General features: G+C 49.1%; 1 protein-coding gene across 1 annotated transcript in view; it reads right to left on the reverse strand.

Moving 5' to 3' along the window:
• LOC117801375 (alpha-1B adrenergic receptor-like) overlaps nt 1–14,638 on the reverse strand; it is a 61,760-nt gene continuing 47,122 nt past the window's right edge. The window contains exons 3-5 of the mRNA XM_034655662.1: nt 11,975–12,438; nt 11,334–11,426; nt 1–297 (exon numbers count right to left, since the gene is read on the reverse strand). Coding sequence (XP_034511553.1) covers nt 1–297; nt 11,334–11,426; nt 11,975–12,438 — 854 coding nt within the window. The remainder of the gene's footprint in view (nt 298–11,333; nt 11,427–11,974; nt 12,439–14,638) is intronic.

Below are 14,638 nucleotides of genomic sequence, written 5' to 3' on the forward strand. Positions count from 1 at the left end.
TTACACTCCATCGCTTAGGCGCGGGGGACAGCAGGTGGCGCCGGCGTCCGCTTCAACGCCCAACTTGTCCCATTCGGAGCACCTGCTCAGGGAAAGCATCGTGGAGCAGTCTCGGTCACTGCTGTTTCCCAGTCTCTGCACGTAGGGACGAAGGACGCCTGACTCCGGGCGGCGAGGAGCGGCCCCAGGAGGCTTCGCCCTCTGCTGTGCCCGGCTGGAGAAGCCAGGACGGCCTCGCGCTACGCCAGCAGGAGAGACCCGCGCCCTGGTGCGCCCTTGGCCGGCCGGCAATCCGAGCTGCAGGCGTGTTAGGAAACGCCGAAACCTAATGCCAAATATTACTGTGAGCCTGCAAAAGAGGAAATTGAAATCTCTTGGCGTGATTTAAACTAAAGCATGAAAACAACTGCTGTTTGATTTCTGGAAATGGGCTCCTGGAGCTTCTTACAACACTGCCCTTTTGCCTCCAGGCCTGGCGCCTTCCTCCCTGGAGGCAGGGGTGGGGAAGTCAACAATCTTGGGCTTCTGGGTCAGACGAGAGACTTACTTTCTCTGAAGCCATCCTGGGTTTAAGGCAGATGGCCGGCATGTCACATCTGGAAACCACCCCATCAGGGCTTAGGGAGAGAGGAATCAGCTCGTTCAACTTGGTGTTTACCAAAGTGGGTCCCAGAAGACAGTAGACCATATAGGCGATCTTGAGGGAGTAAAACCTAGTCCTTTTCCTGTCAGGGTGGTATTGAAGTACAGTGCTTCTCAAAATGACCACCTGGAACATTTGCTAAAAATGCAGAGTGCTGGGCTTTACCCTCACCTAGTGAGCGGTTCTCCTACTCTGAGTTTGAGAACCACAGCCCCAGCTCCTGATACCCAACGCAGCAAGTTTACTTATAATAACCAGCCTCTGGGCACCCATCCCCTTCCAAAATGACTAGCTCTAGTCCTGCTTGTGGCAGGGTACAAACTAGGTCATGTGAGTATGAATAAGCAATGTTTCTGTTTAGTCATTCCCACCTATCACACTTCAGATCCTCTTAAGTCTTCCCAAGTATTTCTGGGGGACTCTTGTGAATCCCTTTTCTCCCACCACTTCCTTAATAATGGCTTCCTGTAAACTGTGTGGAGGACTAACCGGAAGTGAACTACCCAGCTTAATCTCCTTGGTTCTCGCCCCTGGGGCTATGGCCCAGCCCTCTCAAAGCTGCAAACCCTCAAGGGCCAGCTGGGAGTGTCTTCCCTTCAGGTCTCACAGGGCCTCAGCCCTGCTTTGTTCCAGGCAGAATGCCCCCCCATTTCTAGCTCAGGGTCAGATTTTTGTCACCAGGGCCCAGAGGCAGCATTGCTTGGGCTCTCAGGTGACCCAAAGCCCTTTGAGGAAAGAGCTTCTTCAGAAATTAGAAGTGGGTTGCTGGGAAACTACCTTCCCAAAAAGAAAACCAAAGCCCTGGTTTGTAGTGTTTGCTGATTTCTGTGGCGTAAATATTCCCAGGGCTGCAGGCTTTAAGCCACCAGTGTGATGTCACTGAGTGTGATGCTAGAAAGACGTGCTGATAATCGGCCTCATGGCTGGTAAGAGCAACGTCAGCACACCACTGCCTGAGGCACGGCCAGGGACCGGATACCAAGACATCAGTCACTCACTGAACACATTTTTAATGAGTGCCTGCTGTGTGCCAATTACTACTCTCTGATCTGGGGATCCAGAAGTAAAGACGATGGGTCAAGTTCTTGCCTGGTGGAGTTCACATTCTAATGGAGGAAACACCCAATAAACAAGCCGATAAAAAAAATAAATACTCAGTTCAAGACAAGAACTGTAGAACAGGGCAAGCCAGGTAAGGAGCTATGGTGCTAGGCAATCTATTTTAGAACAAGTGATCGGGGAAGCCCTCACTGAGGTGATGACATCCGATCACCAAACGGAATTGGGGGAAAAGCCGTTGTGGGAGAGAGACAATAGGTCAGTTGGGGATTTGTTAAGTTTGAGATGCCTGTGAAAGGCCTGGGCTGGTGACATAATTTGGGAGTGGTCACCGTGTGGATAGAGTTTCATGCCACAGGAGTGGAGGCAGGCACCAGGGAGTAAAGAGAAGGACCCAAGGACTGGGATGTGGGGGGCTTCAGCACTGAAGGGATGGGGGGAGAAGGTTCTCGGCCGAGAAGGTGAGCCATCAGCCGGGTTGGAAGCCGTGTGAAGGAAGTGCTTAAAAACAAACAAGAGCAGGGTCAGTTGTGCCGAATGCTGCTGAGAGATGGGAAGATGGGACCAAGAAGAGACTTGGTTTTAGCAGCATCAGGGTCCTTCATGACCTTGACCAGCTCGGTTCACAGGGGGTGATGGGGATGAAATCTGTTGCAATGGATGAGAGAGGGAATAGGGGGCAGAGTGGAGACATGGATGGAAACAAAAGAGGGGATTTGTCAAGGGTCATAAAGAGGTAGGTTGGTGGCTGGAGGTCATGGGATGGGGGTCAACAGAGAAAGAAAGGTAGAGACTGGAGAAAAAGGGATTATTGTCCCTCTGCCCCCAGATGCCCACCTACAAAATTGTCCTTCTTGCACACTTCTTTGATTTTGTACATGTCAATTTATGCAACTAGATGCTTGGGAGGGCCACTGGACCACCAGTGCAGCAGGCCCAGTCGGACCAGAAATCCCAGATTTGGTTTGCCTGGCGTTCCAGCCACATTCCCATCACCAAGGCTGAGCAGCTAGGTAGTTCTGTCTAGTTCATCACCATACCCTAAGCATGCCTGGCTTGGAGGAGACCCTCAGCAATATATGGGGAATGGTGCTGAAAAAACACCTGTCCCTCAGGGACTTTCGGAATGACCATGAAGGTCCAGCACAACTGTGTGGAGTATCTGGAGCTTGAACCTTGCAGTGGGGAAGGTCCTGAAAGAATCTCCCTGCTGGCGATTCCCAGTGGTGGGGGCAGAGAGAAGACCTGCCCAAGGTGTTCCCTTGGATGGATCCCAGAGGGGGCTGGCCCACTCCTGGGGCTCTCTGGGGGCAGCAAAGTGGTCCAGCTGGGGAAGCCCTGCTGAGTCGCTGTGTCAGAGAAGCCACCACCTTCTGCCTTTGGAGCCACTTCCTGAGAAATATGCTGAGCTTGTCCTGGGATCAGGGAAGGAAGGAAGGAGGGAGGCTGCTTCAGCCCCGACTGCTGCAGTCGACGCTTCCTTATGAAACCCGGCTCTGCAGAAGCTCGGGAGCAGTGGCCTTGAGCTGGATGAGTTGTGTGGGCTGGGCCCCTCCACACCTGGCTGAGTCAGTGCGCTCCATCCTTCATCTATGTGCACGTACACATGCAGAACATCTTCACGGCTGGATTTGCCCTTTGGATGGGGATTGGCTGGACATGTGGGTAGTGAATGACTGGATGACAATTTGTCATGTTCGTCCACATTTCTGCCCCCACGCCCCTTTCCTTACATTCAAGCAGGCAGCAGGTTCTGTGGAGTGTGGATGGGGAAAGCAGGAGAAGCATACGAGGTTTCCCGGCTTTCTTTAATAAAAGCCCAAGACCAGAGAGAGGGCTGAGGTGGGGAGAAGGAGAAGGGAGCTTAGAGAGGCAGGGGGGTGAGAGGCACTTCTTCCCACATACAAAGAAGGGTTTTTGGAAGCTGGGCATGTGCAGAGCCAGATTGGTGGGGTGCTGGATTCAAAGCCTGGCTTGGCCTCCTGGAAGCCACATCCTTTCGGATTACTTAAACTTCTCTAAACCTAAAAATGAGACAATTATGATGCCTGACACGTGTTCTGGTAACATTATGGCTTTAGACCCAAGGTTCTGGATTGTTTGTGCTTGTTTTGGGCTGACTTGTACCCCCCACCCCAATTCATATGTTGAAGCCTAACCTCCAGTACTTCAGAATGTGACTGTATTTGGACACAGGGTCTTTAAAGCGGTTATATGATGCAAAATGAGGTTACTAGGATGGTCCCTAACCCGATATGACTGGTGTCCTCATAAGAAGAGGACATTTGGACACAGATATGCATGGAGGAAGGACCGTGTGAGGACACAGGAGGTCATAAATTTATTTCTTACAATTCTGGAGGCTGGAAGTCCAAGAACAAGGCGTCAGCAGGGTTGATTTTCTCTGAGGCCCCTCTCCTTGGCTGGTAGAGGGACGTCCTGTCCCTGTGGTACTTTGTTACGGCAGGCCCAGCAGACTAACACAATTCTAAATAAACTGTGGAGGTCCTGGAGATTGGGGAGTGCAAATTTGCCTCCCCTAATTTGGATGGGGGAAAAATAAAGCCATGTAAATGTATACAAAGCAATCTTATTCAGCCTTAAGAAAAAGAGAAATCCTGCCATTTGAGACAACATGGGTGAACCTGGAGGACAGTGTGCTAAGTGAATTAAGCCAGACGCAGGAAGACAAATACTGTATGGTCTCACTTATATGCGGAATTTAACAAGTTGAAGTTATTAAAACGAAGAACAGAATGGTGGTTGCCTGACGGGGGGAGAGGAAAGGGAGATGGTGAAAGGATAGAAATTTCCAGATATACAAAGGTCTGGAGATCTAATCTACAGCATGATAACTATAGTTAAAAAGACTGCTTTGTATTCTTGGAATTTGCTGAAAGTAGACCTTAAGTGTTCTTGACACATGTACCCTAAAAGGTAACTATGTGAGGTGATGGATATGTTAATTAAGCTTGAGTGTGGTAATCCCATTTCTCAGTATATACATGTATCGAAACATCAATTTGTACACTTTAAATACATATAATTGTTATTTGTTAATTATAGCTCAATAAAGCTGGGGAAAAATAATCAAACCACAGAGCACATCCCTTCCTGGCCCAATTTCCTTTTCTTTCCTAATCCTCTGTCTCCTTGGCAAGTCAAGATTAGAAGGTGCCAGACCTCAAATCTTGCCCAGCATTTCATTAGCTCTGTCAAGAGAGAATGAACACATTTTGGGCACCAGTTATGTACTAAGGGTAATGGTTATGAGCAGGGGTTCCAGGGTCAGACTGCCTAAGTAGAAACCTTCTTTTCTTTCTAGTCTTCCGTTGCTGTGTAAGAAGCTCATGGTGGGAAATAGCAGCAGTGCCTTCTTGTTATCTGTCATGATCCTGGGGGTTGATGGGGCTCAGTCGAGCAGTTCTCGCTCAAGAATCACTTACAGGTCTGATGGTGGAGGCTGGCTGGGCCCTCAGTTGACAGAGACAGCCACATGTGGCCTCAGCTTCCTCACAGAACAGCAGATGGGTTCCTCTGCTCCTGCTTCTTGCTCGTCTCTACTTAGCCACGTCTTCAGATCCAGTTCAGCCACTTCCTCCATGAAGCCTTTCTGATTCTGTACAGATGGATGGTGAGCCCTTTCTCCCTCAAACTCCCAAAGCCCGTGATTGATATGGCTCCAATGGCACTGAGTAATCACAATGGCCTTTTATTGAGCAATTACCAGGTGCCAGGCGCTGTACTAAACACACCACATGCCCAGCTTAAACTCATCTTCACAACAAACCTCTGATGAAGAATAGTTGGAAGAAAGGCAGCAGGGACAAGAGGCTCCCGCCCTAAAAGAAAACCACCCTTAAAAGGATTTTACACCACCCTGGAAGGAGTCCTTCACCCTTTCCCATGTGATAGATAGATGACAAAAACCTCATTGGGTGACAGGCACAGGGAGGGTTAATCAGATTAAAACAGCCCACCAACAAGCCCATTAAAAACCCTTACACTTAGAAATTCTGGTGGCAACTGTCTCGGGTCCCCTCCCTCTTCGGGAGCTTTCTACCATTATTTTACTGTCATTCAATAAACTTTGCTTTGCTGCCCACCACTCTTCATCTGGTCTACCTCTTCATTCTTTGAAGCGGCATGACCAAGAACCGTGGGCACTAAAGGAGAAGAAATCCTGTAACACCTCGAAGACAGGTATGATCATTCCTGTTTCACAGGTTGTGAAAACTGCCCCTCTGAGGCCGTAGGTGATTTGCCCAAGTAGACAAAACTAATAAATGGCTGAATCAGAATTCTCACCCGGTTCTGTCCGACTCTGTGGTTCTCGTGCTTAACCTTTGTGCTACAGGAACCTCTTTCTACTTCGTATATAAGGTTTGTGGAGTCCAATTTCCTCTTCCAGACTGAAATTTTCATGAGAGCGAAGCTGGGTTTTCTTCTTTGTGTCCTTGGGTCCCAGCTTGTGCAGGTGCTCCGCGATCATTTGTGGAGTAAGTGAGAGAACACACGGGTGAGTATAGTGTATGGGAGTCTGTGGAGTGTGCCGTGTAAGCGCTTGCTGGCTCCGGGGCATTTGACCCAGACGGACTATGCTTCCCACAGGGGCTGCACCACACGTGAGGACGGTCACCAGATTCTAGTGCTGTCCTCTTCTCCCGAGCAGGCCTTTTATAAAGACGCCACTTCTCTGAATGAGGCCATTAGCAGGAACCACAGCTGTTTGTTCTACTAATCCCAATAAAGTTGGCGCCCCAAACAGCTTGTCCCTGAGGATAGTGTCTTGTGGGAGGAGAAGCAAAGCTGGAGTCAGAGATTGGCAGGGCTTCGTGGTTGTCTCTGGTTCAGTGTCTGATGGTCCGTCAGTAGACAGAGGCCTAGAAAGGGGTGGGGACCTAGGGCCACCGCCACCGGGAGGCATGTGAGGGCACTAACAACAGAAACACAGGGGGTGTCAGGCAGTGGGGGCCCAGCTGACATTCTTCAGATGTCACTTCCTACAGGAGGCCTTTCCTGATCGGAACTGTCCCTCCATCAGCAGGTTAGAGGCAGGAGCCCCTGCCGTGAGCTCCCATAGCCCCCTGTTCTGCTATTATAGCATGTCCATACTCATGCTAGGGACAGACATACGCATTCATTCAAAGATATTTGAAAAAAAAAATTGAGCAACTACCATGTGTCAGGCACCACTTTCGAGGCTGAGACTATAACAGTGAACGAAACAGACAAAAATCTCCACCCCCACGGAGTGTGCATTTCTAGTGTATGTGTTGGGAGACAAATAAACATATCAACGGGTGGAATATATAACATGCTAGGTAGTGACAAGTGCTATGGAGAAAAATAAAGTGTGGAAGGACCACAGGGCATCCTGGGAGGCAATGGCAGTGGGATGGTCAGAGAAATCAGGTGACCACTGAGAAGTGACACTGGAGCACATATTTGAAGGAGGTGAGGGAGGAAGGGGCTCTAGGCAGAGAGACCAGAAGTGCAAAGGCCCAGAGTGGGGAGTGGGGCTCCCCTAACCTGAGGAACAGCAGAGGCAGCCTGGCTGCAGGGGAGGGAGGGTAGGGGAGAGAAGCTGGGGAGAAGCGGATGGACAGGGGGTGGGGGTGCAGATTACACCTCTGTGCCCTGTCCCACCTCCCAACACCGTTACTTTAGCAAATTAACATGCAAACCAAGGCTCTGACTTGAGCCAAGCCAGCCGGGAGTAAGTCACCCATTGCCTAGGGGAAGGTTTTCTAGGGAAAGCCAAAGAAAACAGTGTCAAGTTCTTGGCTTTTAAGTTTCAGAGGGCAGGGCCATGTATAAGATGGGAGAACTGTAGAAGGATGCAAGTTCTTCCACACTGACCCAGGCCTCCCTCCATATCCTTCCCCCACCCTCAGCCAGACTTCATAAAGATTCATGGGCTGGTGAGGTAGAGCGGAGATGGTCCTGAAGGGACCTGCTGAGAGGAGGTGGGGCAGCTAGAAGCCGCCATGTCTGCTTCCAGGAGCAGGCGGAGGTTAACCCCGAATCTATGGTGAGGAGTGGTTGCTGTTCTCCTTCTTGTCACCAAGAGGCTGACTGACGGCAGCCAGGACAAGGCCTATTCTTCATCGGGAGGAGTGATGCTCAGTGCTTTGCCCAAGTGCCATCCAACCCCTTTCCAAGAACCCAGGGCTCTTAACCATCACCGTCAAGCTCCAGACGGAAGATGGAGCCTGACACTCGGGTCTCACCACGTGAGGAAGGTGCTGGGTCCCTGACTCCAGTTATGCACTCCATTGGCATTGCCCGGTGCCTGCGCACCTCTCATCCAGGCTGAGCTCCAGAAAGGCTGGGTTGAAGACCTTCTTCTCTCTGTGTGTACCTCTCTCTGGATTTGACTACTTCTGTATTTTGAGGGAGTCAAATCTGTTGAGAAGTTTATAACCTGGGTTTCATGTATCCGTTGGAAGATTTGGAGGGCATGAATTGTAGGTGAGAGTTGGGCTGTTACACTCACTTCTTTCTAGTTTTCATCAGATTCTTAAAGGAGCTGCCGATGAGGAAAAAGGTGAGAACAGCTGGAATGGGGGATATATAGCATCACCCACGAGTACTAAAAATAATGCCTACTCTGGGCCAAGCTCTTTCATGTTCTGTTTCATCCCCAATTTGTGGGGTGCGTGCTCACCATATTCTCAATTTACGTGCAAGGGAATTGGCCACAGGGAGGCCAAGGCACCTGGATCATAGGAGAGCTGAGCCTTGAACCCAGGTGCGTGCTCAGAGCAGCTCTGCGTCCTCCACAAGCCCCTCCCCGCCCCCTTCTCCCCATGATAGGATGCACAAGCCCTAAGACATCCAGCCTTCCTTCACGCACCCATTCCTCCTTTGTCACCCTGGAATGTTCTACAGCTTCTATTAAATTTCATTTTTCCTTTCAAATTTGGGCTGATCTCCTCTTTGAGTAACGTGTTTCTTCATGCTGTAGGACACAAAATTCTTTTACTCTGTTATAAACTTGTCTTTCTTCTTCACGGTGGACCCTGAGTCCTAAAACCCTGGACTTTGGTGAATGACACCGAATTTGTTTTCTTTGTCCACTTATTCAGGTTTTCTAAACTTCATACCTCAAAGTAAAGGTCGAATAGTTAATACCTCTGCTAACAGCTATCGCTCATTGGATGTTTCCAAGTGACTGACTTGGTGCTGATTTATACTCATGAACTCATTTGATCTGCCTAACGTCCCTCTGAGGTAGGTACTGTTATTATCTCTAATTTGAAGTTAAGGAAACTGAGGTTTAGGCCAGTAACACGAGCTGTTCAAGGTCACAGAGCGACTAAATGGCAGAGGTGGGCTTTGAACCCAGATCTGGAGGATTAACTATTACCCCATCTTGCCAAGCCACTTGCTTCTTTACTTTGGTTGGCAGATGTATTCCTGTGCGTGTCTCAGTGGTGACAATAACCCAGGAGAGTTGGGTGGCTGGAGAGGATTCGGTAGGACTGCTTTGCTGCCAGTGGGGAGGTAAGAGTAGAGGGGACTTGTTTTCCCCAAGGGCTCTTGAATTCCGGGCCCTCTCTCGGCCTGACCACAGTGAGGTAACCTGAAGAGGCAGCATAATGCAGACTCTGATTGGGGTCGGATCTGGAACCCAGCACCCCATGTGGATGTGCACCACTGCTTGGCCACCTTCCTTCTGGAAAAAGGCAGGAGGCTGCCGCTGCCTTCCTGTGTCTCCTGAGTGGCCTCCAAACACCAGTGATGTGTGAGGTCATCAGAATCGAGCGGCTCAGGAAATGCCTTTGGTGCCTGTGGCTTCAGAGATCTGTGGTCCAAATTACAACTTGCACCTGTGCCGAGAGCCACTTTGGTGTTTATACCACAATGATCTCATTGAATCCTTTGGGCTTCCTGATAGGCTATGATGATCATGTCCGTTTAATAGATGGGAAAACAGACCGGAAGAGGCGGGGTTGAATCGCTCAAGGTGAACAGAGCCAAGGGTTGAACCCAGGTCCTACTGACTCCAAGTCCCACGTGCTTACACTAAATCTGTGATTTTCAAACCTCATTCTGTGGAACCCTTGGGTGTTTGGGGCAGGCCAGAGGGAGGGCCTGAGGAGGAGGGCAATCAAGGGATTGAGGCTCTGTTGTCCTTTTTCCTTCTTCTCTCTGAGCCACGATTATGTCAGGAGTCTGTGTAAGGCCTCTTTGAAAGATCTGTGTTGCTAACAAAATGTTTTCAGAGGACTGCTCCAAACTGTTCCTCCTTCCCTGGAAATTGGGTTCGGGCTCTTCTTTTCCCGGAACTGTTATCTGTATCAAGGTAGGAAGACACCTGCTCTCTGTCGGAGGATGTGCTCAACCCCAACATGGAAGCACAAGGGAGTGTAAAAGGTACTGGACAGGGAGGCAACAGACTGGGGTCCTAGTCCTAGTTTAGAGTCACTTAGGCAAGCTATTTACCTCAGTCTCCCTATCTGTAACTATGAGGGGATTGGCCTAGATAATTCTGAAAATCCAGTTTAGCTCAAATAGCCTGTGTACCTGGGGTATCATGCTTGGTTCATGGGATCTTAAACAGGGAGGAGTCATTTGAAACTGTATAAAAATATTATTTATATTGTGCATTTTTTTCTGGAAGGAGAATGTACAGCTTTCATCAGAGTCTCAAAGGGGTCTCTGACATAGGACATCTAGCTTCTCAGGACTTTCCTTCCTTCCTTCCTTCCTTCCTTCCTTCCTTCCTTCCTTCCTTCCTTTCTTTCTTTTTTTGTCAGAACTGGTGGGAGATATTTCTCCTTTTGGGGGGTTTCAAGTTGTAAGAATGGTGTGAAAAAGCTATTTGCAGAAAGGAAATGAGGAAAGATAAGCAGAGCTAAAAGATGAAAGCTAAAGGAAAGAGTCAGAGCCTTCTGAGCAAGCTGACGATCTTGTTTAAGCTCCTGGATGCAACCATGCCTAATACCCCTACATGAACTATTGCTCCTTTTCACTAAACATTTTCTATTCAATCACCTATAGAATAAATGATTGATGCACTAACATTATTAGAAAAGTCTCCTGCCGTTTGAAAAAGTATGAATCTCAGCAAAGAAAAAGCAAAGTGGGAAGAGAAAGGGAGTAGATGGGTGTGTTCCTGTCTTGCTTTTTTTGCATTTCAGGGAAGAAAAATGCTCCATTTTGTTCCCCATCCTGTATTATTTATTATTATTATTACTATTATTTTAGCAAACTGGAGGCTTTTGGAGACAGAAAAGAACTAAGAATCAATGCCATCATTACACAGATGGGAAACCAAGATCCATAAGGGAATGCGACTTTCCTGAGGTCACACAGTGAATCAATGAAGTTACCTTTTCCCAGGTATGCGCCACCTCTCTGTGTGACTTTCCTCAGTGATTCTTTCCCAGGTAGGTTCCTCAGTTAGAGCTTATGAGGCTTTTTGTGCTCATGTATGTTGCTTGGTCACATGGATCCATATCTTATCCAGAAAATTCTTTAGTCTGGATTTCTTTATCTGGCTGGTAGACATAGGTTAAACAATGGAGTGTTTGGCCTAGGGATGCAGGCAGGAAGTGAAAGGAGGAACCAAGCCATCTCTCTGCCTGAGTCCCATTCCCTCTCAAGTGACAGGCCCACCTACCGCCCTGGCCACATAGCCCCAGCTAGGATTGGGACCAGCTAGGACCAGGCCAGAGTTGCCCAGTGTTGCCCACAGCAGGAGGATCAGATAGGGCTAAGGGTCCAAAGCAGGCACCAGATCTCACTTTGAGCCATAGGGTCAGATCTGTTTAGCCTTGGACGGCAGTTAGGCAAGGGTTGAAGTGGGGCCAACAACTATTGCCCAAGGGACCGATGGGACTGACCGGGACAAACCTGAAGGGGAAGGAAGAGGAGACTCCAGACCCTGCCCACCTCCCCGTTCACAAACTGCTCAAAGGCGCACTGGAGAAATGACCTTTAATGTCCGATTTGTTTCCAAACCACCCTAGTGCCCTCATTCAGTGAAGTACAAGGAGGGCCTTGAGAGGTACGAAGTCACGAGACAAACAGCGCCCCCGCTGCTTCCCGGGCGCACACTCGCTCTGCCCCCGCGCGGGCGGCGCCACACACGCACACATGCAGACCACACGGACACCGCACAGACACACGCACGTGTACCCACGGTTAAATACATGTAGAGAGGGACTCGTTTGGATATGTACAGAGAGAGAGACGGAAATCCCGGCCGGCGTCGGGTCACCCAGGCTCTCAGCATGCTCGGCCCAGCTCTCCGCGCTGTACCTGGCACCCATGCCCCTGCCAGAAAAGCAGCTGCCCCTCTCCNGGCGCGGGCAGGCTCAGGAGCGCGCCAGGCGCCTTCCACTCGGGGAAGGCGCACAGCTCGACGGGCGGCGGCGCGCCGCGGCCCAGGTAGCCCGGGCTGGGCGAGGCCGAGGGCAGGGTCCGCTGGCTGCCGCTGAGGCAGCTGCCGCTGTCGTCCAGCGAGTCCTTGCGCGACTGCGAGCGCTCCAGAGAGCCGCCGCGCGTCCACGGCCGGTAGGTGTAGGCGCAGCCGCCCAGGCGACGGCGGCGGCGACGGCGGCGGCGGCCGCGGCACTGGCACCCGAGGATGCGCACGAAGGCGCGCTTGAACTCCTTGCTGGAGCACGGGTAGATGATGGGGTTGAGGCAGCTGTTGAAGTAGCCCAGCCAGAACACCACCTTGAACACGGCGTCGGGGGGCTTCAGGGTGGAGAACAGGGAGCCTGCAGGGAGAGGGGTGGGGAGGGCACAGGGGCGGAAAGACAGACAGCGGTTCGTGAGTATCAGGCCCTCTCCTCCGCGCGCTCCGCCTAAACGCCTCGAACGCGCCGCACTCCCGCCGCCACGTCTTTGCCCCGGCCGCCTTCTCTGCCTGGAGGGCTCGCCTTTCCAGCTCAAAGTGAGCGAATCCGACGTTGCTTCTTAGGGCCAACCTTGATAACTTCCGCTTCACCTCTAAAACCTTTCCTGGTCTAGCTTACCAGCCCCTAAGCTCCCATTTCTCTCGATTTCCCAGGGCAGCGCTTCCCGCTTTCTAACCCAGCGATAATAATCGTCACCTGCGTTGGCACAGCTCTTAGGTCGGAAGCACTGGGCTAGGCGCTTAGCTCTATTATTTTGTCCTACAGAAAGGTCTTGAAGCAAACGCCAATTTATTTCCATAATAAATATGAGAGGTATTAAGGACCTAAATGGGAAAGGTAAAACTTTAAAGGTAAAAGAAGACAATGTAAAGGACAATCTTTTTGATCTAGGGGTGAAAGAAAAACGACTTAACACTTCAGAAAGATGAACTATGAGGCAAGGATGGGAGAAGATATTTCAATGTTTAAGGCAGTCAAGGGATCGATATTTAGAATGTATAAGGAACTCCTGCAAATCAACAAGAAAAAGAGCATTCCCAGTAGAAATGTGGGCAAAGAAAATGAACAGGCAATTTACAGAGCACGAAACCTCAGGGCTAATGAACATAAGCCAAGATGCTCAAAATATTAGGGGGTCAAATAAACTGCAATGAAAACCGCAAAGAGATACAACATATCTGCTCAGCGGGCAAAAACAGGAAGCTGGAGAGTGCTAAGTGTAGACAGGATTATGGGAACAGAGGGAGCTTTCTGCACGGCTGGGGGTGGGGAAACAGGCTGTGAAGCGCTACTGAAGACTGGCACCACCTGGTCTCATTAAGTATGCATGCAGACCTCTTGACCCAGCACTTCTGCTCCAGGGCATAGATCTCAAAGAATTTTCACACAGGTCCATAAGGGATATGAATGAATATACTCAGAGCAGTGTTGCTTATGGTGACAGAGAACTGGAGAGAACCTAGATGTCCCTCACTGGGAATTATGGAAAAGTAGAGTGGGGTAGATGCCTAGCACAGCCATTGTGTCACACTTAGAGCCCTGGATAGCATGTCCATATAGCAATATGGAAAGATTTTAAAAACATTCTTTATGAACAAATAGGAAACAGAATGGAGATTTACGACATAATATTATTTAAGTAACACACCAAACAACCACACACGTTTTGCAAAAACACTTCAAATAATGTCAAACACAAAATTGTTGCCTAAGGGTGTAGGCAGAGGGAAATGGGAATGAAAGGAAATAAATCAATAAAATAAGAGAGAGGCCTTACAATGAGGTGTTATGATGGAGAAACATGATTAACTCACCTCTCTAATTTCAGAGCCAAAAATATTTTATGGCAATATTAAATTAAAAACAATTTCCATTTTAAATGCAAGGCAACTAAGACTTGGAGAGGCTAAATGACTTGCCCCAGGATACACAGCATGTTGGTAGTATAGCTGGGATTTAAACTAAATTCTGTTTGAATACAAAATATGTTTTTTCAATGCTATTTATAATACCCTTTGCGGAAAAATGAGAAAATATAAAAAAGCAAAAATAAAAAGATATTTTGAAACCACACATAACTCCCCAATGCAAAGAAATCAAATTTGGTGCATATACCTTCAGATTTTTTTTTCTGTTGTATATACATCTTTAAATGTTTTGATAAATGCAATTATACTTTACAGGACCTCCCTCCCCTCCCTCCTTCCTTTTCTTCCTTCCTTCCTTCCCTCCTTTTTTTGTTAAAAAAAACACCAGGGGCTCCTGGTGCAGGGCTAAGCCAGGCAAGGGTTTAAACTTAGAATGAGTGTTATCCAGGGGTGCCTGGGTGGCTCAGTCAGTTAAGAATCTGACTCTTGATTTCGGCTCCGGTCATGATCTCAGGATCTTGAGATCAAGCCCCATGTTGGGCTTCGTGCTCAGCGTGGAGTCTGCTTGAGAGTCTCTCTTTCCTTCTCCCTCTACCCTGCCCCTTTTTTTTTTTTAATTTATTTTTTTTTTTAATTTTTATTTTATTATATTGTGTTAATCACCATACAGTACATCCCCAGATTCCGATGCA

The sequence above is a fragment of the Ailuropoda melanoleuca genome, chromosome 3, assembly GCF_002007445.2.
Source record: "Ailuropoda melanoleuca isolate Jingjing chromosome 3, ASM200744v2, whole genome shotgun sequence".
Taxonomy (NCBI): Eukaryota; Metazoa; Chordata; class Mammalia; order Carnivora; family Ursidae; genus Ailuropoda; species Ailuropoda melanoleuca.